Genomic DNA, 23,977 nt, shown 5'->3' with positions numbered 1-23,977 from the left:
ATAGATGCATTTTGGCTTTATTGGCCCTAAAAGACAAGGTATTATTAAGAACATAAGTTATTTGGCTGCTTCACCTTGTACTGAACTGTTCTGAGGGAACTCACTTGGAAAGGGAGGTAACTTGCATGGAGCTCACAAGTGGGCTCTCTATTTTGGGGCCTGGTGGTGTGCCTTCCTTGTGAGCAGCAGGTCACTCTGTGGCTGAAAGATAGTATTTTCTCCCCCCACCCCATCCCCCAATGAAAGAACATCCTTTATTAGCTCTTCAGTGATTTTCTTTGCCAACAGTAATGATAAAACTGCTAAATAGGCTGTAGGCTCAACATTTAATTTCTGTGAAATTCAAATGCACAATTTCATTCCACAGTAAAACAGATTCCAGTTAAAGCCATGCTGAGTTCTTTGCTCACATGACCCTTTAAAATAGCAATTATACCCACAAGAGCCAACTAGGTCTTTCTAACAGCGGAGTTTTTTTTTTTTTTTTTTTAAGCTCTAAAAGGCTTTATGGATTTAAAATAACTCTTCAGATGAGGTTACAGGAAAATATAAACAATGATGGTCTGTTTCTCTGTTAATGATACTGACTAGTATTTTTATTACTGTAAGGCAACAATTCATCCCTAGCAAACCAGTGAAAAGAAACAGACAGACATATTCATTCTTCCTACAGCTTCCTGAGTCCGCAGACTGGCTTCTTAAGTGGTGGTGACGGTTTAGAAATCTGATCAGGCCTATGTACATCTGCTAAAGTATGAAACAAATACTGCATGCAACCGTCATGCTTAGGTAAATTTTTAAGAATTTCTTCAAAATCACAATCCTTCACACTTCTCCCAAATGTGCAGTACTGTGCAAAAACTAACAAGTTCTTCAGACTGCTGATCTGACGGTGTGCATATTAAGAGCCATAAGTATTGTGTGCAATTATTTAACCATTTTTGGCATTAAAGCAGTGCCCCAGAATACTAAGCATGCCCTGAGTCTAATGTGCATCTTGTTACTGACCTTCTACATCATTAGAGCTTTATAATGCCAAAGAAAACCAAAACAAGAGCAAATAGTCCACACAGGAAAAAAAAGGCAAAAAGAAAACCATGATTATTATCAAAAAGGAGTTAATAACATGCTTCCCAAGGAGGGGGTAGGCAGATGGGAATCACAGGGAACTCAGGTAATGCCCTTCCTCCACATTTGGAAGTTTGCTTTTCTTTTCCCTATAAATAATTTCCAGTAATCTATTTCAGATTAACCACAGAAACAGAAAATATGCCTGTATTTTGAAATTCATTTAGATACTATTTTTCTCCACAATTGTGAGTCTATAAAAGCTATCAACAGTGCAAACTCTGTGTGTCACTTGAATCATCTAAGACTAGTGATACAGCTGACCCTTGACAACATGGTTTGAACTGTTACAGGTCCAATTATACAGGGATTTTTCATTAAACAGATATCACAGTACTACATGATCCATAGTTGAATCCACAGATAGATGCAAAACCTTGTATACAGGGGTGTGACGATGCACATTTTCAACGGTGCAGAGGTCAGCACTCCTAATCCCTGTGTTGTTCAAGGGTCAACTCTGTGGCTCTTACGAAGTCCAGGAGAAGCACTGGTTCCAGTGTCCGTGCATATGACAGCATGGTACCTACCGTTCAGCTCTGGCTGTAACCCTGCTGTCTGTGTAGGCTCGGTTTTTAAGGAACTAGGAGGAGCATGATTCAGAATGCACACTGTATATATCGGACAAGCAGCTTTAAGAAGTAATTTCAAAGACACACACTACTATGCTCTCTGTTCAGGCAGATTCGAGTGCCACTGTTTTGTTTGTTTCACTATGGCTTAAAAAAAAGGGGGTTTTTTTAGCCTAGACTTGGTAAAGACAAAAACTGTCTAACTTTTTACATTTTTAATGGGGAAAAAAGAAAGCTAGCAGAATTGAGCATTGCTCTCACCAAACTCTTCCACTGCTGGAGCCAACAGCCGTCTTCCTCAACATGAAAAGCACCTCTAAGTCCTAGAGCTAATGTTGTGCAGGACCTAAACACCAACAGCTAGAAGGACACTCCAGAGCAAGCCACAGCCTCGAGTCTCAGGAAAGCCAGCTCTGCCAGCCACAGTAAGTTACTGAGAAACTAACCTGTTCAGCTGGCTAGAAAACAAGGACCCAGTGCATCAATAATATTATGCCCTGAAGGATTAACCTTGGATAACAATATTCTGTTCATTTCTTTAAGAATCAATATAAAATGCCCAGCTACTCCCACTCTCCTCCCACCCCAAGAACAGCCACCATGGCAACTCAGGACTCTGAGAAGGGAATGTCCTGTACTTCCACAAACAGTATTCTAAACCAAAAGAGCCTGGAAATTCCAGAAGGAAACAGGTATTGAAAACCACCTCAGAAAAGCATCCCAATGATGGAACATGTCTGAAGGACAGGAGCCGCCACTTCAATACAGGTTTCCACATCAGAGTACTAAGGCCTTAGAGCCTCCAAGCACACTCTAAAGACTGCCCAGAGAAGCACCGCTCCCAGCACAGGCTGGGGCCTCAGAAGCCAGTCTTCATCTCAATTTCTTGTGACCAATCATTAACTCCTGTGATACTTTACCTACCATCTACTAACACAAAAAACAATGGTCTTGGGCTTTAACTGGAAATGTCATTTGTCTCATTAACAAGGGATTTACAGTACCTTCTGCATCGTTCATGATCCTAAGCGTTCAACTGTTAAAAGTGGTTTGCTGGCTTTTGTTCTTAAGGTCATATAAAATGACATGTGTGTGTAGTACCCACGTGTGCTTAAGTGCCAGAAAACTGGTATTTTCAAGTGTCAAAAGGGCCATGTACTCTACTCCACAGTATAACCATTATAGATCATGCTCAGCCCTGAAGAGTGTTAGCCCACAAAGCTCTTTGAACATATGCTCGTTAAAATTCACTGACTTACATACAACCGTCCATGCAACATAAGGAGAAACTGTGCCACATGGAGTATCCCACTGGACATGTACTTAGAGCTCATCCACAAGATTAAAATACAAAGAGATTGTAGGTGCACACCCAGGCAGAGGGAAATGTCCAATCTGGGAACTTTTCTCTCAGAGCATCCAGCTGGGAGGATCTCTTGTCTTCCCCAGAAAAATAGTGGGCAGCAATGGCCACAGTGACCATTCCTTCAGGCTGTTCTTCCAAGACCTGCAGGAGAAAGTTAATTAGTTCTCTAGCTCTAAGGAGGCAGAATACTGACTGATTTCAAGGGTCTTGCCAAATACGACCTGGGAACCTGATCAGGGATACCAGCGATGCTAGGAGCTTCCCACCTGTACTTCTATCCAGAAGTGCCATGTGGAGGCCTGGAGTCCATGGGAATAAAAGACAAAGTAGTCCCCTCCTTTACTTGTGACTGGGGTGCCGTTGCCGAGAGACCACTGAGAAAGCGTAGCCCCTTTGTGGGTTCGAACATAGAATGACATATGGCTTGGTCCTGTAGGATAAAAGGAAGAACAGTTAAAACAACCTTCTAAAAAAGCAACAAGAAAAACAACCCAAACCAGACTACGAAGTTCATGCTTCACCACAATAAAGACACTCAGTGCAAACCTAGTGGAGGGCTTTCAGTCTGGATGTTCATCATGAATCAACAAAGGTAAGCAGTGAGGTGCAGAAAAAGCACAGAGTTCATAATAAGAAAACTTGTGTTTACATCTTGGCCCAGGCATTTAAACATATAAGAACCTACCTACCACTCAGAAGCCCTTCTTCAGAAATCTACAGAATAACTGCAAAAACTACAGCAAAAGAGCACTGAGGATTTTAGTGTATCCACATATATTGTATTAGGACAAATATTACTGTAAAGGTGGAAGACTAATGTGCAAATGCTGCCTGTAACACGCAGAGGGAAAGGGGAAAGCAGATAAAACTGTTGTGTTGGCTTTGCTCTTTTCAAAAGTTTCTGGCACTTAAGATTTATATTTTTGTTTTCATCGCCTATTTAACTTTTTGCTATTTGTATGCCAGTTTTTGTGGTATTCTTATCAGCTTATACATCATAGAAAAAGGAACACAAATACAGCAAGTAAAACTCAAGTAATTATAAATACTATGAGACAGTTGCGACTGCAAGTATTGCTCATAAAAATAAATGTGAATAGACACAACCCAGCTACTAAAAGAAAAATGTAGCTTAAAAAACTAGACCTAACCACATAGTGTATCCCAAGATATTCAGAAAGGGTAAAAATAAAGAACAAAGGTTATTTCAGGCAAGTGGACAGAGTCTTTAAAAGATAAGGAAATATTACAGATGAAATCAATGAAATAGACAATAGAACAAACCGACCTAATAATCAAAAATCTGTTTTGTTTTTTTAAACTTAACAAGACAATCACTCAGTAACCTGACTGGAAAAGAGCAGAGCAAACACTAGTACACACAAAGATAAATAAGAACCGATTCAAACGGCTGATTCATGTCAATGTATGACAAAACCACTACAATACTGTAATTAGCCTCCAATTAAAATCAATAAATTTTTAAAAAACTACCAATAATAGAATTAAAAATGACACAACAAAAAAGATAAATAAGAAAAATAAACAGAAGAAATTTAAAAAATCACTGCATAACCACTATTATCTCCATAAGTTTGAAAACCTGAATGAAATAGGTACGTTGCTAGGAAAATACAGGTTATCAAAATTGAACACAGAGATAATAAAGCTAAAACAGGCCAATCTCTCTAGAAAAAGAAACCACCCTCAGAAAAAAAAGCACCTGGCCCAAGGGGTCTCAGAGGAATTCCAGCCAACTTTTCAACAGAACAGTTCTAATGCCCCATAAACTGCTGCAAGACATGAAAAGTAAGGAAAACTTACCAACTGTTTCTATGATCTGTAACAGTCACGGTGTGTTTACATTTATAATGTATACCTAAATTGTTGAAAACAGTACCAAAAATACCACAGACCGGCATCATGCATCACATTAAGAAAATACACGACAACCTAATACACCACAGGAGAAAAATCCGATGATTATTTTTATAGATGCTAAAAAAGATTTTCACAAAATTAAAACCTATTCCTTATAAAAACATTGAAGGAATGGTAAGTTCTGAATGCTTATTTAACATGATAAAAAATATACACTCTTTTAGTCCTAAAGTCAATATCTTACATAACAGGAAAACACTAGAGACTTGTGACTGGGGTGACTTGATTCTTGTGTCAAGAACCAAGTCAAACACAACAAACACTTGTGACTTGGTTCTAATGTCAAGAATAAGGCAAGGATGCTTATTTACACAACTGTTCTATATTAGAAGTACAGGATATACTGTTTAGACAGACCAGAGGCATAAGAGTTGGTAAAGAAAACTGTATTTACACATGATATACAGTAGTTGACAAACTATACCTGAGGTCTGTGTTAGTATGGCTCTTGGGCTAAGAATGGTTTTTTCGCTTTTAAAGAGTGGCTAGCAAAAAAGGAAAGAATCTATAACAGAGACATACAGCAAAGTCTACAATATTTACTATCTAGCCCTTTACATTTTAGCGGTTCTTGGTATACCTGGAGAACATTAGTATCAATGATAAACTAAAAAATATTAAAGATTCAGTAAGATAGCAAGATGGATAGGGTGATTCAACATTACAGTGTCAGTTCTTAATTTATAAATTTATAATGACCCTAACTACAATAATTTTATATTAGAGAATACTAAAGTTCTAAATACTAAAATTAATAAGCATGTAAAGAATGGCAAGGAAAACAGTGAAAAGGATCTTCACTCTCCTAATGATTAAATGATTAAGCTTCTATAATTAAAAAAATGTGGTAACTGGTGCACAAACAGACCCACGCACATACCACCAATTTTCTTTTTAATGATTTCTTAACCTCTGTAATCACAAAAAACAGGTCAATAGATGTGCAATCTGCCTGTCAGGGACCTGATTTTTATTGGAATTCTCCAAACTGTGCAGGAAGGAGAGAGATTTAAATTTTTCTGTGCTTCCTTTTTACAGGCTAGCATTTAAATAAAAACCAATTTATTGGCATGAACAAGAAAACCAGTTGGTACAAAATGAATTTATTCCTAATTAAAATGTTAAAGCCCAGAAAAGGGAAGTATTCACTATAAGAGGTGTCAGCTAGGGCCCTTACCTCTTACAGGTGCTGCTCTCCACTGCTTAACAAGCAAATCCTACTATTTCACTACTGCCATCTTGTGTCCTCCAGCTTCCCTTATCCACTAGATTGTCAAGTCCCTTCTGTGTTAAAACGGAATGAACTATGCCTTCACACAATAAATGCAGTTACTTTTCACAATTGATATGATGGCCACTGGTCACCAAAAAATACAAAACCCAAACAGACTATGTGCAGAAGAGAAAGTTCAGAAGGAAGTGGGCAAAGCTGAGGGATATAGAGTCAAAAATTTGACAAGAGCACCAAAGTGACTGACTCAGTTAAGCAGAGTCTTCAACAGATGGTGCTGGAACTGAATATCTATAAGGGAAAAGGACCTTGACCTCTACCTCAAGCCATACACAAAAATTAATTCAAGGTGGATCCTAAGCCTAAACATAAAAATTTAAAGCTATAAAGTTTCTAGAAGAAAACAAAGTCTATCTTCATAATGTCTGGGTAGACAAGCTTTTTTGGAAGACACATAAAGCATTAATCCAGAAGTCTCATCAGAAGACATCATTAAGAAAATGGATGGGCAAGAAAATCTGGTAACACTGTATCTAATAAAAGAGTTTGTCTAGAATATATAAACTCCTCTAAGACAATAAGCCCAGTTTTTAAAAGGGAAAAAGACATGAGGAAACAAAGCATATGAATGGCCAATGTGTTCCACATCGAAAAGTGTTCCACATCTTAATTACAAGAGGAATGCAAGAGATACTACCACTCAACACCTATAAGGAATGATAAAATGAAAAAACAAAAGAAAAACCAGCAAATTCAGGAAGAATGTAAAGCAACTGGAATTCTTGGATACTGGTAGGAGAGAAAAATGGAAACAAAATTTTTAGAAAGTTAAACATAAGTCTATCCTATGAACTAAACAATTCCACTATAAGAGGTGGAAAACATATTCCCAAAAAGCTTTTCCTAAGAATGTTATAACAGCTTTATCCACCTTAGCCCCAAACTGGAAAGAGCCCAGGTATCTATCAGTAGGAGAGTGATAAGCCACGAGACAGTCTGACTACTGACTGATACACTGACTACTAGTCAGCAGTGAAAAGGAAGAAAATATTGATAACTTAACAACACCACAGCTCAATCTGAAATACATTATGCTTAACTGACCAGACAATGAATATTACATACTGGATGATTCCATGTGTACATATGAAATTCAAGAACAGGCTAATCAAATCTCTTAATGCAGAAAACAGAAAGGTGCTACTCAGGCTCAGAGGACTAGAGTGTAAGGGAACTTTATGGGGTGATGGAAATATTTGTGTTTTGATAGGTTATGTATGATTTTATCAAAACTAATGGAACTGTGTAAGATCTGGACATGTCAATGTATGTAAATTAGGCCTTATATACAGAAATATTCATTATATATTATATTTTATATTTATATATGAATGAATAAAAATAAGAGGGAAAGTTATGTTTGAAGATACTTTTCACTCAAAGTCCTAGACAACTTTCTGTCAGTCTTTTTTAAACTTCATAGTTAACGTACAGAGTGAACAGTAGCAGAAACTGTTAAAAGTGAACTTCCTGTATTAGGGTTTTCTAGACAAACAGGATATGCAGAAAAAGTGAATTACTTTACAGAACTGGCTCATGTGATTGTACAGGCTGGCAAATCCAAACTCTGCAGGAGGCGCAGGCAGGCTGGAGACTCAGAGAAGAATTAGAATCCCCAGGACTTGCTGGCAAAACTCCCCCTCCTTGAAGGAGGCAAGTCTTTTTTTTTTTTTTTTTTTTTAAAGGCTGTCGGCTGATTGAACAAAGCCCACCATGGTTATGGAGAATAACCTGCTTTACTCAGAATTTACTGATTTAAATTAAACGTCAATCCTATCCAAAAAATACCTTCACTAGAAATAGCTAACATGTTTTTTTTTTCCCCTCCTTGTATCTGGATACCATCTTAAAAAAAAAATTGCCATATGTAACTCAACACAATTGAGTGCTCATTAGGCGGTAGTAATATTTACTGGGCATAGAGACTAGAAAGAAAAATAAAAACACATCCCTATCTGCCTCCCTTGAATGCTAGTGGAAAATCAGACATGAACTAAATAACCATGACACAAGGAGGTCAGTGCTACAATCGAGATACGTACAAAAGGCACAGAATAGATGGCAGTTGCTCAGTCTGTTAGAGACAATGAAAGAGAGGTCTCAATAATACTGACATCTTACCAAGAGAAGGAACAGTGCCAGAGAGAGAGAGAAGCAGGAAAACATCACTCTCACCAAGAGGCAGTATGTGATGATGGAAATGAGCACTTGGATGCAGCTAAGGAGTGCATAAGGGAAGTGCTGAAAAAGCTGAAACAGGTACATACGCCAGATTACCAAAGACCAAACATGCTCTCTCCCAAAAAATTGGGGTGCATTCGGCAAGAAATCATAGAATAGCTCTTTTAAGTAGGGAAGTGACATGATCAAATATACTTTTGCAAAATAATATTAGAAGACTTCAGACCACCATTTGAAAAACTCCAGGACCTGACTACTGGTTCTAAACATGATAAATATACCAAGAAAGGTAAACAAAGTCAAACTATCTACTAACGCCAGGTCAAATGCCCTTACGATCTACCCGACAACAAATTCTGACAATGAAAGTTTTTTACTAAGGCTCCTTAAAAATTATTAGCTTCAGTTACTTTTAGAAACACTGTAAGCACTCAAGTTGCTGATCAAAAATAAGTCTGAGGAGGGGAAAAAAAACCCACATGTAACATTAAAAAGCTTAAGACGTGAAAGAGAGAGAAAAGTAGCTGACTTATTCACTGCTTCAGAGGTCAACTTGACAGAATTCCAGGGAGGGAAAAACTGGAGATACTATGTTATAAAATGTCTGTACCACCCATGAAGCAGTATAGTGTAACTTGAAAGTTAACTTATTGAAAGCTTGAAACCACTGAAAATAATGTTTAACAAGTATAATTAAAATGCTAATATATCATTAATGCAAAATTTAGGGTTAAAGAAAGTAGGGAAAACCACTAGGTCATTCAGGTATGACCTAAATCAAATCACTTATGATGATACAGTGGAAGTGACGAATAGATCAGTGGGGTTAGATCTGGTAGAGAGTGTGCCTGAAGAACTATGAGTGGAAATTAGTAACACTGTACAGGGGGCAGTGACCAAAACCATCCCCAAGAAAAATGCAAGAAGGCAAAGTGGTTGTCTGAGAATGCTTTACAAATAGCTGAGGAAAGAAGAGAAATGAAAGGCAAGGCAGAAAGGAAAAGATTCATCCAACTGAATGTAGAGTTCCAGAGAACAGCAAGGAGAGATAAGAAGGCCTTCTAAAATGAACAATGCAAAGAAATAGAGGAAAACAATAGAATGGGAAAGATCAGAGCTCTCTTCAAGAAAATTAGAGATATCATGGGAACACTTCAGACAAATATAGGCACAATAAAGGACAGAAATGGTAAGGACCTAACAGATGCAGAAGAGATTAAGAAGACAGGGCAAGAATACACAGATGAACTGTACAAAAAAGGTCTTAATGACCCAGATAACCACAATGGTGTGGTCACTCACCTAGAGCCAGACAGAGCCAGACATCCTAGAGTATAAAGTCAGTGGGCCTTAGGAAGCATTACTACAAAGTTACTGCAAATGATGGAACTGCAGCTGGGCTATTTAAAACCCTAAAAAATGATGCTGTTAAAATGCTGCACTCAATATGTCAGCAAATTTGGAAAACTCCCTGGTGGCTCGGCCGGTAAAGAATCTGCCTGCAATGAAGGAAACCTGGGTTCAATTCCCGGGTCAGGAAGATGCCCTGGAGAAGGGAATGGCTACCCACTCCAGTATTCTTGCCTGGAGAATTCCATGGACAGAGGAGCCTGGCAGACTACAGTCCGTGGGGTTGCAAAGAGTTGGACATAACTGAGTGACACTTTCACTTTCAGCAGCAGCCACAGGACTGGAAAAGGTCAGTTTTCATTCCAATCCTAAAGAAAAAAATGCCAAAGAATGCTTAAACTATCACACAGTTGTGTACATTTCTCATGGTAGCTAGGTTATGCTCAGAATCCTTCGAGCTAAGCTTCAGCAGTACTTGAACTGGGAATTTCCAGATGTACAAGCTGGGTTTAGAAAAGGCAGAGGAACCAGAGATCAAATTGCCAACATTCATTGGATCGTGGAGAAAGCAAGGGATTTCCAGAAAAGTTTCTGCTTCATTGACTACACTAAGGCCTTTGACTGTGTGGATCACAACAAACTGTGGAAACAAACTGGAATATTCTTAAAGAGATGGGAGTACCAGACCACCTTAGAACCAACAGTTAGAACCGGACATGGAACAACTGACTGGTTCAAAATTGTGAAAGGAGTACAACATGGCTGTATATTGTCATCCTGGTTATTTAACTTAGATGCAGAGTATATCATGTGAAATTCCAGGGTAGGTGAATCACAAGGTAGAGTCAAGGTTGCTGGGAGTTACATTAACAACCTAAGGTACATAGTTAATAGTTTAATGGCAGAAAGTAAAGAGGAACGAAAGAGCCTCTTGAGGAAGGTAAAAGATGAGTGAAAAAGCTGGCTTGAAACTCAACATTCAAAAAACTAAGATCATGACATCTAGTTCTATCACTTCATGGCAAAGAGAAAGGGAAAAGATTGAAGCAGTGACAGATTTTCTTCTCTTGGGCTCCAAAATCACTGTGGACGGTGACTGCAGCTATGAAACTAAATGATGCTTGCTCATTGGAAGGAAAGCTAAGACAAACCTAGACAGTGTATTGAAAAACAAAGACATCACTTCGCTGACAGAAGTTCATATAGTCAAAGCTGAGGTTTTTCTAGTAGCATGTATGGATGTGAAAATTGGACCATAAAGAAGGCTGAGTGCTAAAGAATTGCTTCTTTTGAATTGTGCTGGAGAAGACTCTTGAGAGTCCATTGGACAGTAAGGAAATCAACCCTGACTATTCATTGGAAGGACTGATGCTGAAGCTCCAATACTTTGGCCACCTGTTGTGAAGAGCCGACTCATAGGAAGAAACCCTGATGCGGGGAAAGACTGAAGGCAAAAGAGAAGGGGGCAAAGGATGAGATGGTTAGAGAGCATCACCAATTCAATGAACATGAATTTAAGCAGACTCTGGGAGCTAGCTGAAAAACACTACCATCAAAAACATTCATAGTACTTCAACACCAGAATACACCTTCAAGCTCACATGAAACATTGACCGAGAGACCATCTCCTGCACCATAAAACACACTGCAATACATTTAGAATAGAAGTATAAAGTATGCTCTTAGACCCCAGTGAAATTATGCTAGAAATCAATACTGAAAAACAAATGTTAACAAAGTAAAGTGAACCAGAATTTTAATTTATGAATAGTGCTTAGTGGGAAAAATACAGTATTGAAAGCATACATTAGAAAAGATGACCTAAAATCAATACTCTTAAAGCTTCCATTTTAATAAACTGGATTTAATTTACTCTTCTTTTTCTAAACTGTAGAAAAAATAAGTAATTAAAAACAGCAGAAATAAATAAAATAAATAAAAAATAAAATTGTAATAGGAAGTCAAGACCGGTTCTTTGAAAAGATCAGTAAAACCAATAAAGCTCTAGCTAGGCTAAGAAAAAAAGAGAAGACATAGATTACTAATTACTAGATTACTAATCTCAGAAATCAAATAGGTGACAACACTACAGGATGAGCCCATGGACAGTAAAAGAATAATGAAAGAATAAATTTGATAACCCAAATGAAATAGACCAATTCCTTCAAAGACACAATCTGCCAATACACACACAAGAAAAAACAGAGGATCGGAAAGTCTTTGCTTAAACGAAACTGAATGATTAACAACCTTCCAAAACAGAAAGAACCAGGCCCAGATGAGTTCACTAGTGAAATCTACCAAATATTTAAGGAAGAAATTATACAAATTCTCTACCATTTCTTCCAGAAGATAGGAGCAGAAGGAATAATTTCTAATTTTGAGGCCAGCATCACCCTCATACCAAAACCACACAAAGACATTACAGGAAAACTTAAAGATCAGTATTACTTCATAAACAGATGTAAAAATCCTCAACATAATATTAGAAAATCAAATCCAACAATGTATAAGAATTATACACTACAACCAAGTGGAATTTATTCCAGGTATACAAGATTGGTTCAACATTTAAAAATCAAGTGATGTAATCCATCACATAAACAGGCTAAAAGAAAAACCACAAGGTTGTATCAAAAGACAGAAAAATATTTGATAAAATCCAACATTCATTTACAATAGAAACTAGCAGCAAACTAAAAACAGATAGGAACTTCCTCAACCTGATAAAGAACATCCACAGAAAATATCCTACTCAGCTAATATCATACTCAGCTGGTAAGAAAGCTTTCTCATTAAGGTCAGGAACAAGGCAAGGATGACCTCTTACCACTCAGTTTCAAAATCAAACTAGGAAGTCCTAGCTGATGCCACGAGATAAGGAAATAAAAAGTATAAAGACTGGGAAGAAAGAAAGAAAACTGCATTTGTAAATGACATTATCATCTATGTAGAAAATCCAAAAGAATCAACCAAAGAAATCCTGGAACTAACAATTATAGGTTACAGGATACAAGGTTAATATACAGAAGTCAGTTGCTTTCCTATATACCTATATATAATGTAAATAGCAATACTATTTACATTAGCACCTCAAAAATTACATACTGAGGTATAAATCTCACAAGATATGTACAAAATCTATATGAGCAAAAGTGTGAAACTGCAAAAATAAGATACAAATAAATGGAGAGGTTCCATGTCATGGATCGGAAGAGTCAATAATGATGTCATTTTCCCAAACTTGATCCATAGGTTCAATGCCATTCCAATCAAAATCACAAAAAGCTATTTTGTGGGTATTGCCAAATTGATATATGGAAAGACAAAAGACAGGCAATAAGCAGTATACTGAAGAAAAGTAAAGTCGAGACACTGACATTACCCAACTTCAAGAAATACTATAAAGCTACAGAAATCAAGACAGTGTAGTTAATGGAAAAAGAATAGAGAAACAGATGAGTAGAACAAAATAGAGCCCAAAATAGTCCCACACAAATATAGTCAACTGATCTTTGACAAAGGCAACTCAGTGGAGACAGGATAGTTTTCAACAAAAGGTACTGGAACAAATGCAAAAAAATCAATCTAGACACAGACCATATACCTTTCACAAAAATTAGTTCCAAACGTATCACAGACATAAGTGTAAAGAGCAGAATTTTAAAACTTCTGGAAGGTAACATCAGAGAAAATTTAGAGGCCTTGGGTTTGGCAATGATTTTTAGGTACAACACCAAAAGTGCATTCCAGTAAAAAAAAAGTTGGACTTCAATAATTTAAAACACTTATGCTCTATGAAAAACCCTGTTGAGATATGAAAATACAAAGTGGGAGAAAATATTTGCAAAATACATGATAAAGGACTTATACCCATATATAAAGAACTCTTAAATCTCAACAATAAATTAATAAATGGACAAAAGATCAGAATAGACACCTCACCAAAGAAGTTATACACATGGCAAATAAGTATGAAAAGATGCTAACAACGTATGTCATTACATTCCCTAATGTGGTGGTAGTAACGAGATACCACTACACATCTATGCTTCTACTGCTAAGTCGCATCAGTCGTGTCCAACTCTCTGCGACCTGATAGATGGCAGCCCACCAGGCTCCCCCGTCCCTGGGATTCTCCAGGCAAGAACACTGGAGTGGGTTGCCATTTCCTTCTCCAGTGCATGAAAGTGGAAAGTGAAAGTGAAGTCGCTCAGTCGTGTCCAACTCTTAGCGACCCCATGGACTGCACCCTACCAGGCTCCTCTGTCCATGGGATTTTCCAGGCAAGAGTACTGGAGTGGGGTGCCATTGCCTTCTCCACTACACATCTATAAGAATGGCTAAAATCCAAAACATTAACAGCACCAATGCTGGTGAGAATGCAGAGCAACAGGAACTCACATTGCTTGCTGGTAGGAATTCATACTTTGAAAACGCTTCGGCAGCTTCTTACAAAGGTAAATATAGGCTTATTGTACAGTCCAGCAATTGCACTCCTAGATATTTATCCAAATGAGTTGAAAACTTATTCTATACAAAAATCTGCACATAAGTGTTTATAGCAGCTTTATTCAGAATTGCCAAAAACTGTAAACAACCAAGATATTCTTCAACAGATCAGCAGATAAACTGTGGTACATTCACAGCAATAAAAAGAAATAAGCTATCAAGCCATTAAAAGACATAAAAGCACCTTAAATGCAAATTACTAAATAAAAGAAGCCAATCTAGAAAAGGTACCAAGTAAAATTCCAAGCTATATGATAATCTGGAAAAGGCAAAACAGTGGATATGGTAAAAGGTCAGTGGTTGCCAGAGGGAGTGAGCAGAGAGGATCACCGAGGGGACTTGAGGGCAGTGAATCTGCTATATCATATTTAATAATGAATACATGACAATTCGCATTTGTCACAACCCACAGAACTGAGCAACACAAAGAATAAGGACTTTTGTTATTAATAATGTATCAAGGTTGGCTCATCAATGATAAGATATGTTCCATACTTAATGCAAAAGGAGAATAATAAGGTAAGCTGGAGGGTGGGGGGCAAACATGGGAAATCTTTGTACTTTCTGCTCAAATTTTTCTGTAAACTTTCTAAACTGCTCTAAAAAATAAAGTATTATATTTTATTTTAAAAATCATAACCAGCTTCAATTGCTTTTAAAAACGCTTAAGTTCTTCCTAAGTTGCTGGTCACTATTATAAATTTGAGGAAAAAATATACATGCGTATTGAAACTTTTAAGAAGTGATAGAAGAAAAAAAACTATCTGACTTACCTGTTGCTTCAAAGGTCAGCTTTATGGAATCCCAGGGTGTCTGTTCTTTGGATACAAGTCTGAAATGAGCAGGTTCTCTTGGAGAAACTTCTGGGGCAGGAAGATACCAGTTTTTCCTATTTGGAAAGGTAACTTCAATATTTAAGCTGCTTTATTGACTAACTTCTAGCTATAACTCATGGACACACTCAGAATATAACAAACACATAAACTCTGATGGAAATGATGATAAACAATGTCAGTTTCTCTGAAGCTCAGGTTATTATGTAGTAAAACCTTCCTGAAGTTAAGAACAAGGATCCCAGGTAATCTGAGTTCCATTACCCATACTATTTCTTCTCCTCCATTCCTTCAGTGCCAAACCATTAAACTTCCCAGAAATAAAACAATTAGAAACTGATGCTTAGCTGCTTGCTACCTGTTAGACCAGTTAAGAGGGCTACCCTTTGTTCAGGTTTCTAGAGGAAAGACGTACTAAATTTGAAAAAGCAAATTTTGAAGGAAAAAAAAAAACCCAAAAAACTCCTGAGTGCTTTATCTGTAGTGATATTAGAGCTTTTGTAGAGATATAAAAGAAAATAATATAAACAACACTCAACTTCTATGTTAACCAGTTTAAATAACAGAGTACCGACATAGTGACAGGAACTGAGAACACACTAACCCCTAACTTAAAGCAGAGAAGTAGTGAGCCAACCTGATGAGGAAGTGCACAGGGAGGTACCAAGGGAAACCGCAGAGCGGGGCGTTCTCCTCACAGTCAGCTCGGACGGTATCGTTGATCTCGGGAATGTGAGGTGTTATGTGAGACATGCCGGTATAATCAAATCCATTGATCCATACTCCAGAGTCCCGTTTAGCTACGTTTCCATCCAGATCGTGAAATGTTCTAGTTGTATGCTGAGAAGAACAAGCCTAATGAGGAAACTACTGTTTGAACTCCTTCACCCACATCCCTGCCCCACATGAACAAAAATGACTAGGTGACAATACCGAAAAATGCAGAGGCTACCGAGCAACAGGAACCCTCACGCACCAGTGGCACCAACACTTCAGGAGACTGCTTAGCATTGCCCCGTAAAGTTAGTGTGCACATACCCTTCACGCCCGCAACTCCACTCCTGAGTGTGGGCCTTAGAGAAGCTTAAACGGGGTACAAGAGTGTTGGTTCTGCACTGTCTGTATTAGCAAAAACTGGACACAACCCAAATGTCCATTAACAGTAGAATGGACAAATAAATTAGGGTGTCATCCTAGAACAGAAGTCCAGCAATGAAAAATAATGAACTACAGTGACACAATTCAACCTGGAACACTGATAGGCTGTTGGGCAATAAGAAGCAAAGTCACCAAAGAGCATTTATGGTTTGGCTTTATCTATAAGAAGCTCAAAAACAGGCAAAACTTATATGTTGTTGTTTAGAGATTCATACATATGTGGTACAGTGATGGTTAACTGCAACCTTTAAGATAGTACTTTGGAGGGTGGTAAGAGGGAGAGGAGCAAGAGAGCTGGGGTTAAGAAGGGAACACAAGGGTTTTCTCAGGTGCATTTAATGACCCTTTAATTCAAGATGATTGTTTTACTATTTCTTACAAATATACTGCTATATTTGTATTTCATACAAATTTTTTTGAAAACCAACTATTTCAGATTTAAAACACATGAACACTAAAACTCCTAAAGGTCTTAAATACATTCTAAAAGAAATACACACACACACACACACCCCTTTCCCTTTCAGTCTGTTACATGAAGCTAACTCATGTGCAAAGAAAAACAGAAATCACAGCTCACCACTAGATGACAGGCTTGTGCCTAACAGAATGAAAAGGCACCTTGCTCCATCCTGAATAGCTCTATTGACAGCAGAAACCAGCCTGAAGAATATCAAATTCGAAAAGAAACAGTACAAAGGGCAGGGGTAAACCAAAGCCCACAGGCCAAATGGCCTGCTACTATTTTTATAAAGAAAGCTTTACTGGAACACGGCCACATGCATCTGCTGGTATTGTCCACGGCAGCTTTCACTCTGTAAAAACAGAGACCGCGTGGCTGGCAGAGCCTAAAATATTTATTACCTGGCCCTTTATAGGAAAAATCTGCCAAGTTCTGAAACTGGGGAAGAAGAGAACCCCAAAACAAATCAAGACAGGAGTTTTTTAAAAATAATAAAAGTCTAGCTTCTCCTAATGACTAATGATGTAACATCAATCACATAAAATGGATCACTGTGTCCTACAGGTCTGTAAACAAGGAATAGTTGACTCTTCCTCAAAATCTCTCTGATATTTAAGTTCAAACGTATTATTATTAACTTACTCAAGTCTTTGAATAGTAATCTAGGTTATGACTCTTGGCTTTTCTGTTTGGCCACTCCATGCCCTCTAACAAAGAATGAAAGTAAGATGACTTAAGTTCTTTTTCCTCTTTTTTAAAAGCTCTAAAAAGTTTGCAGAAAAACCTGAATCTAAGAAAGTTGTCAATCTCATTCTATTAATATCTAAGTTGTTATACTTTCACTATCCCATATTACCTTGAATATTACCTAAGATCAATCTTACTAGCATTTTAAAGAATCTGTTTGCTTTTGCCAGTTGATAGGAGTTCAAGTTTTTACTCAGTCTGCAGACAGCTTTACAATCTATACTTCTAACAGTTCATTACTCCATGACACATACATGCTCTCGTTTTTCTAAGTACATTTTTGTAATTTGAACAGTAGTAAAAATAGAGGTTTCCATTCAGTCCCTTGGGAGAAGGGTTTCTAGCTGATCAGAATGCCTCTTGATGGTCAATCTTTTCCTCACTGCCTTACACAAAATAGTCAAGGTACAATTAACAGGTCAACAGTAGAAAAGTCAGTTATGTGTTTTGAGCTTTACTGTTGACCAGTGAAGCTCAAAACACCATAAGCCTTTCCTGTCTAGAATCTCAAATAGCTCACACAAAATCACTCTTACCTGAAGAAACACTCTCTTTGGCTTTGGACTGGCAGAGCTGGAGCTGTACGGGAAAAAAGTTCCACTGCAAACAAGGAGGAATGTAACTGTACATACCAAAGTTAAACTTAGCATTGTTCTTTTTGTGCTTTTGGCAAGGTAGATGAAGTTAATCTAAAAACACAAAAACAGAAAAATTACCATTGGCAGGAAAGTGGTTTTAGTGCCTTTCTAACAGGCCTTGTAGCAGATAATGAAGGACATGTATCAGCATGTGCTAACATAACTCCAGCTTCCAGTACAAAAGGCACTAATTATAAGGGATTTCCATCACAAGTCAAGCGTCTAAATAAATGAGAGATGCCCCTATCTGCATTGATGATGGCTTCTTGAAAGGCAGCCAGACAGTAAGGGAGATCAGGGAAACTGAGACAGGGTCTCTGCTCAGTCAAGACATGAGAGCATGTACATCTGTCAGTCAAACCATGGCCTTACTTTATTTCTGATTCTATCAATACTCTGTAGCCAAAACTGTACAGCAGACAACTATTTAACTGTACTAGACATCATGACATGTTTTTATTAAAGAAGTAACCCTTTATGCAAGTAAGCAGGCCTATTTCAAAACAAAACTAAAGTTCTACTTGTAATGCTTTCATAACATGCCCAGGTGCTGCTGCTGCTGCCGGATTCACCCAAATGAGCATTCAGATGCGCCTTCAAGACTGCCCGTGAAGCTGCATGTAAGGGAGGACTGCTATAAAAGTAGTTCTGCACTTGAAACTTACACAATACCATAAATCAACTTTTAGTTCAATTGGAAAAAAAACAAAACTCTGAAAACTGAAACAAACTAGGAAAATAAAAGTCATTCTGCTCTTTGCATTGCCGAGTTAACCAAAGCCAACACAAAACAACAAATCTGAACTTGGGCAGGAAAAACAAGTAGCTCAGTCTCAAGATGGGCATCCTGAAAGTCCTAAATATATTAGTTTCTTAATTGCAATAAATCACTGAATTAAAGTTTTGGGGGACACACAACTCATAGAATATGTTCACAGATCCCTTAGGGGTTCTGAAGGAGCCACTCCAAAAAACAATGACCTAATCCCAGCTCCCCTCATTGGATACCCTCCCAGGGTCAATAAAAAGAAAAGTGAAGAACATAAAGGTGAAAATATTTTTTTGAGATGAAAATGAAAAATTATTCATACCAAGTACTCAACTATATGAAACTAATAGATTTTATATCTACAGTGTAACATGCGCCATCCAGAGTAATCTCCAGCAAAGGAGTACTGGCCTTATGTTTTCACACTGGAGCCAGAAAGGAGAAAAAGTACCCAAGGATTTAGGGTAGTGAGTTAGCAGAACACAGTTTGTTACCCTCTCTGTCCCTCTTCCTCCTAGGAATCACAATACTTAAAATGTGGCTCCTTAGCACAGTACCGAATACCCTGCCACAAAATGAGTTTCACCTCCAGTGGAAGGCTGGTTAGGTTTCGGTACAAAGTCATGTGGGTCCAGATAAAACCTCCCTGTGGTTCCTGTCATTCTCCACCTAGAGCTGTCCTACAGCTTCCGGTTCGGCTATAGTTCCCACATCCACATTCTCTCTTCTCCAGGTTATGAGGCTCATCTTCTGCCTCTTCTGTCCACCTTCTGGAAGAGGTTTGGTTAATGGTGATAAATGAAAAGGTGATCACAGAGGGAGAGAAGGAAGAAGAGAATGGCCTAAGTAACAATGTGTCTGGATCCCACTGTCTTAACTGTCACTATCTTTTGTCTTAAATATTATATCTGATATGGTTCCGAAATGGGTGTGAATGAAAATGAAGAGAAGCATGAGAAGGGACTATGGGATGTCCACTGTGTACTGGCTTTTTCTGTTTCTCTCTGACAGTTTCCTCCTGATCCCCCTCCTACCAGGAGTCTCATGTAATCAATATAACCATGACGGCCCCAGCATGGAATAACTCCCAGAAGCCTGTTAACCAGTCATTTGACAGCAATTTAATTGCTTTCTAGCAAATATAGTTAATAAATCCCCATAGACTTAGAGAAAAGCTTTCAGAAGTATGCATTATGGTTCAGTTCTTCACTACCCAAGGGGAAAAGGCTCACTCTATTAAAAAGCCACTATCTATACCATAGGTACACACAAATAAGAGTGAAGAGAATGGTAACCCACGGCATCAAGGAGCAGCAGTTATCTCACATTATAATGACAATCAAATTAGAGCTTAAAATATTCCAAGAGGCACCTCCAAAAGCTTTCCTAATAAAATATAATTTAGAAGATAATAACTTTAATCTAGTTGTTTATGGTTTCAAAGATTTCCATGCTTTGGGGTCACTCCCAGTTTTCAGGGTTCATTTTGTCCCCAGTTCATATGGAACTGATCTGAAATGCCCCACACTTTGATTATCTTTTATGAGCCATCAAGAGCCTTCACTCACGGAAGATGATTTAAATACATTTGGGGGGTAGAGGATCCAGTTCATAACTTCTCTTACTCTAGATTAAACCTAATCTACATATGATGACACTACAAACTCCTTTAATTCTCACAACAGCCAACCTATCAAGAAACACAGAGGATTTAAAGGCTTAACATTGAAACCAAGAGAAGTAAACCTTGAACAAAGAGCACTTTAGAATTTTCCATCCATCCCTGCAAATACCAGTAAAGACTTAACCATAGTATTAATGGTAAAAAAAAAAAAACCAGTTCTGTGTATAAGAATTACTCTACAGGGCTATAGACACAGTCACATACACTATTTATTGGTGATTTGAGAGAAGGAAATGGCAACCCATTCCAGTATTCTTCCCTGGAAAATCCCATGGGTAGAGGTACCTGGCCAGCTACAGGCCATGGGGTCACAAAAGAGTCAGACATGACTTAGTGACTAAACAAGGACAACCTGTCTATTGAAGGGACTTCCATGGATAGTGCTGACCATGCATGTGGTATTCTTATCTCTGGTTCCTAGATCTGACTCTTCACATGAGATGCCTTTTACTGTATCGGTGTCAAAAGCTCATTGTCATTTCCATGGAGGAAAGAATTGTAAGAGTCATAACTATTTTTTCTGTTTTGTCCCCTAGCCTCAAGTCTCAGAGTATAACTCCAGGTATTCAATGACTATGTCTTACTCTTAGGAACTGCAATGAAAAGAACCACAGAACTGGGGAGTGCTGACACCACACGAAGGGCAGAGCTCTGCCTGGAGCTTGCTCCAGCAGGGTGGATGTTATCCACTCTGCACCATTTCTTCCCCCTCTCCCCTGTAGAGTCCCAGGGAAGAGAAGCAGGCATGGCAAGGCAGGACTCTCTCTCTGCGGGCAGAACACAGACAGCAAAATGACAAGAGCTGTGACACGTTCTTATTACTTGGTAAATGAGCATGCTTGGGTGCTTTAAGTGTGTCACTCAAGGACACAGACTCAACTAGTGACCTTGGCGGTGCCAGCAATGAGGCGGGTGAATGACAGTGGAAAAGTCCCCATCAGAATGAGTCTCCCTTCACTGGCTCTACCAGCAACGGTGAAACTACCACGTATTTATTAACACTTGCCTCTAGTCAGTAAGTTCAAAACACAGTCTAAAAATTCACCACCAAGCAATCTCTACCAGTTCTCACTTGGTATTCATTCCACACATTCACATTCAGGTGGTTTGAAAGCTATCTGAAAAGTATCATCAGAGGATTTGGGAGCATGAGAAAGCAAAACTAACAAACCCCCGCTTCTACGTTTTCTGACCACACCAAACCTACAATATGCACCATTTCTTTGGCTTAAGAGTAGAAAAAGTGTTGGCCACTCAGTCGTGTCCGAGTCTGCGACCCCATGGACTGTAGACCGCCAGGCTCTTGTCCATGGAATCTTCCAGGCAAGAATACTGGAGTGGGTTGCCATTTCCTTCTCCAGGGGATCTTCCCGGCTCAGGGGTTGAACTCAGATCTCTTGCATTTCAGGCGGATTCTTTACAGTCTGAGAAACCAGGGAAGCTCTTCAATACTATTTTGTAAGATCTAGCATGGTTAAACTCATCACATATTTATATATAAAATGAAGAAGGAAATTAAAAAAAAAAAAAAAAAAACTTTTTCCTTACAAAATAGGATGAGAGAATTATGGTACAACCAGCCAAAATAGAGGCCAGCACAACGTCAGGTGGAATTTCTGAACCACTCCTGCCAAGGATAGGGGTAAACATCTCAAATACGGCCCAGATGAGGTACAGTGCATACAGATATGGAATAAACATCCCCAAAAGGTAAAAGGCAATATATTTTCCTCCAGCACCTAGAGAAAAAGAGAAAGAAAACATACATCTCTGAAATTCTCCAGTGAGATAATAGCTTTTTATAGCAACAGTGTATCTTTACACCTAACAAAAATTAGGTTAGCAGTGACTTGGCCTTTTGGTACATGTTATAAACAGAGATAAAACACTTTGAGAGGGTAAAATACAAATAAGAAAACAAAAAATGTAATATATTACCATGTGTTCATTTATGTAAGAATGATGGGTATAAGATAAACATCTGTGTGATCTTAAAACAGCAACAATTTTGAAAGCCTACCCAATAAAATCAAATAAGGAGACAAGTTTCTGGAAGCCTTAATGTATTTTAAGGCATTTCCCGTTTGTATTGCAACCAAAAAGACCCTACCATGCTGCTTCAAGTCCTTTTGCACGCAAAGCTTTGTGAGCAACGGGAATGCCACCCAGACAGCACTAATAAATGCAGAGCAGAGCCCTCGGTAAGTGAGAGCTGTAAGGAACCCACAGTGTACAAACAACGAGACATCAAAAAATACTTCTCCCAGATACTGGCCACTGGCATTCTGAAAGAAAAAAAATACAGACAACTCATCAAGATCTTCTACTGCAGTATAATTTCCACTGCTCAGAAAAGCTACATTTTGTCTTGAGCAGGGTCTATCCTTTAAACTATGAAGTAAACACTGACAAAGCTACCTCCTCTCAGGAAGCAATAAGTTCAAATTGCTGCACAAGAAAGGAGAATTTAACAAGTTAGGGTAAAAACATCGTTACTTATATATAAGCTTTCCCTCCACTGGGCTGAGAGACCTTTGGAAATGTTCTAAAGTAGAAGAAAGGACTTCCCTTAAAACATTCACTACTATAAGCTCTTATTCATGAAATTTTCAAAGAATGTCAAGCAAACCAGAGAAACAACCCATATGAAGAACAGTATAAGCTGTTGCAGTGCCTCCAACAGCATGCCTCAAGAACTGCAGGACCTTTAGAGCACAGGGCCATGGGGGGTTTGATCAACACTTTTTGAGCTTTGAAGTCTGAAAGTCTGAGGATTCCTGTACAGCACCTTGAGTTCTACAGAAGAAAGTTGCCTTTTGAACTTTATACATTTTAACTTCTGTACCAGTTATTCTATTACTGTAAACATGAAAGTTATAATTTCAGTGCAGAAACATCAAAACAGAAATAGGTATGTTTAAGCTTTTCTCTCCTCTGCCTTCTCATTTCTGTACAGTCCAGGGCATGTTTGTTAAAAGGGCCCCTACTTCAAAAATGCAAAAGAGTTTCAGTCACACATGTTTCAAAACAAACTAAAGGTCACTTGACAAACTTCCTTGGACAATGAAAGATAGGCTATTGTTGGTAAAATGTTAGATGTTCAACACTATTAATCAAGAGTCATGGTCTCTGAAAAGAATAAAATAGTTCTCAGGATTCAATTTGAAGCCAGATTCCACTCAGATATTTAAAAACAAAGATATCAACAATGAAGACTATAATAAGATGTTTTACACTGTTCCCACTTTATACCAAGTTCAAACATCCCTCAAATCTAGCTCCCCTCTCCCCACCTCTATCACCCTTTCCCCCTTCCAGTCCATTGGTAATGTATACTGTTACCA

General features: G+C 38.2%; 1 protein-coding gene across 2 annotated transcripts in view; it reads right to left on the bottom strand.

Moving 5' to 3' along the window:
* The window catches only part of ERMP1 (endoplasmic reticulum metallopeptidase 1), a 58,307-nt gene continuing 34,330 nt past the window's right edge, over window positions 1-23,977 (bottom strand). The window contains exons 9-15 of one of the 2 annotated variants that reach the window (XM_027549329.1): window positions 22,744-22,918; window positions 22,182-22,372; window positions 18,079-18,231; window positions 15,812-16,014; window positions 15,115-15,230; window positions 3,333-3,496; window positions 1-3,207 (exon numbers count right to left, since the gene is read on the bottom strand). In XM_027549329.1, coding sequence (XP_027405130.1) covers window positions 3,043-3,207; window positions 3,333-3,496; window positions 15,115-15,230; window positions 15,812-16,014; window positions 18,079-18,231; window positions 22,182-22,372; window positions 22,744-22,918 — 1,167 coding nt within the window. In that variant the 3' untranslated portion in view covers window positions 1-3,042. The remainder of the gene's footprint in view (window positions 3,208-3,332; window positions 3,497-15,114; window positions 15,231-15,811; window positions 16,015-18,078; window positions 18,232-22,181; window positions 22,373-22,743; window positions 22,919-23,977) is intronic. The other variant, XM_027549330.1, reaches the window with a different exon arrangement.

The sequence above is a fragment of the Bos indicus x Bos taurus genome, chromosome 8 (assembly GCF_003369695.1).
Source record: "Bos indicus x Bos taurus breed Angus x Brahman F1 hybrid chromosome 8, Bos_hybrid_MaternalHap_v2.0, whole genome shotgun sequence".
Classification (NCBI taxonomy): Eukaryota; Metazoa; Chordata; class Mammalia; order Artiodactyla; family Bovidae; genus Bos; species Bos indicus x Bos taurus.
This window is presented reverse-complemented; position numbering and strand designations above follow the sequence as displayed.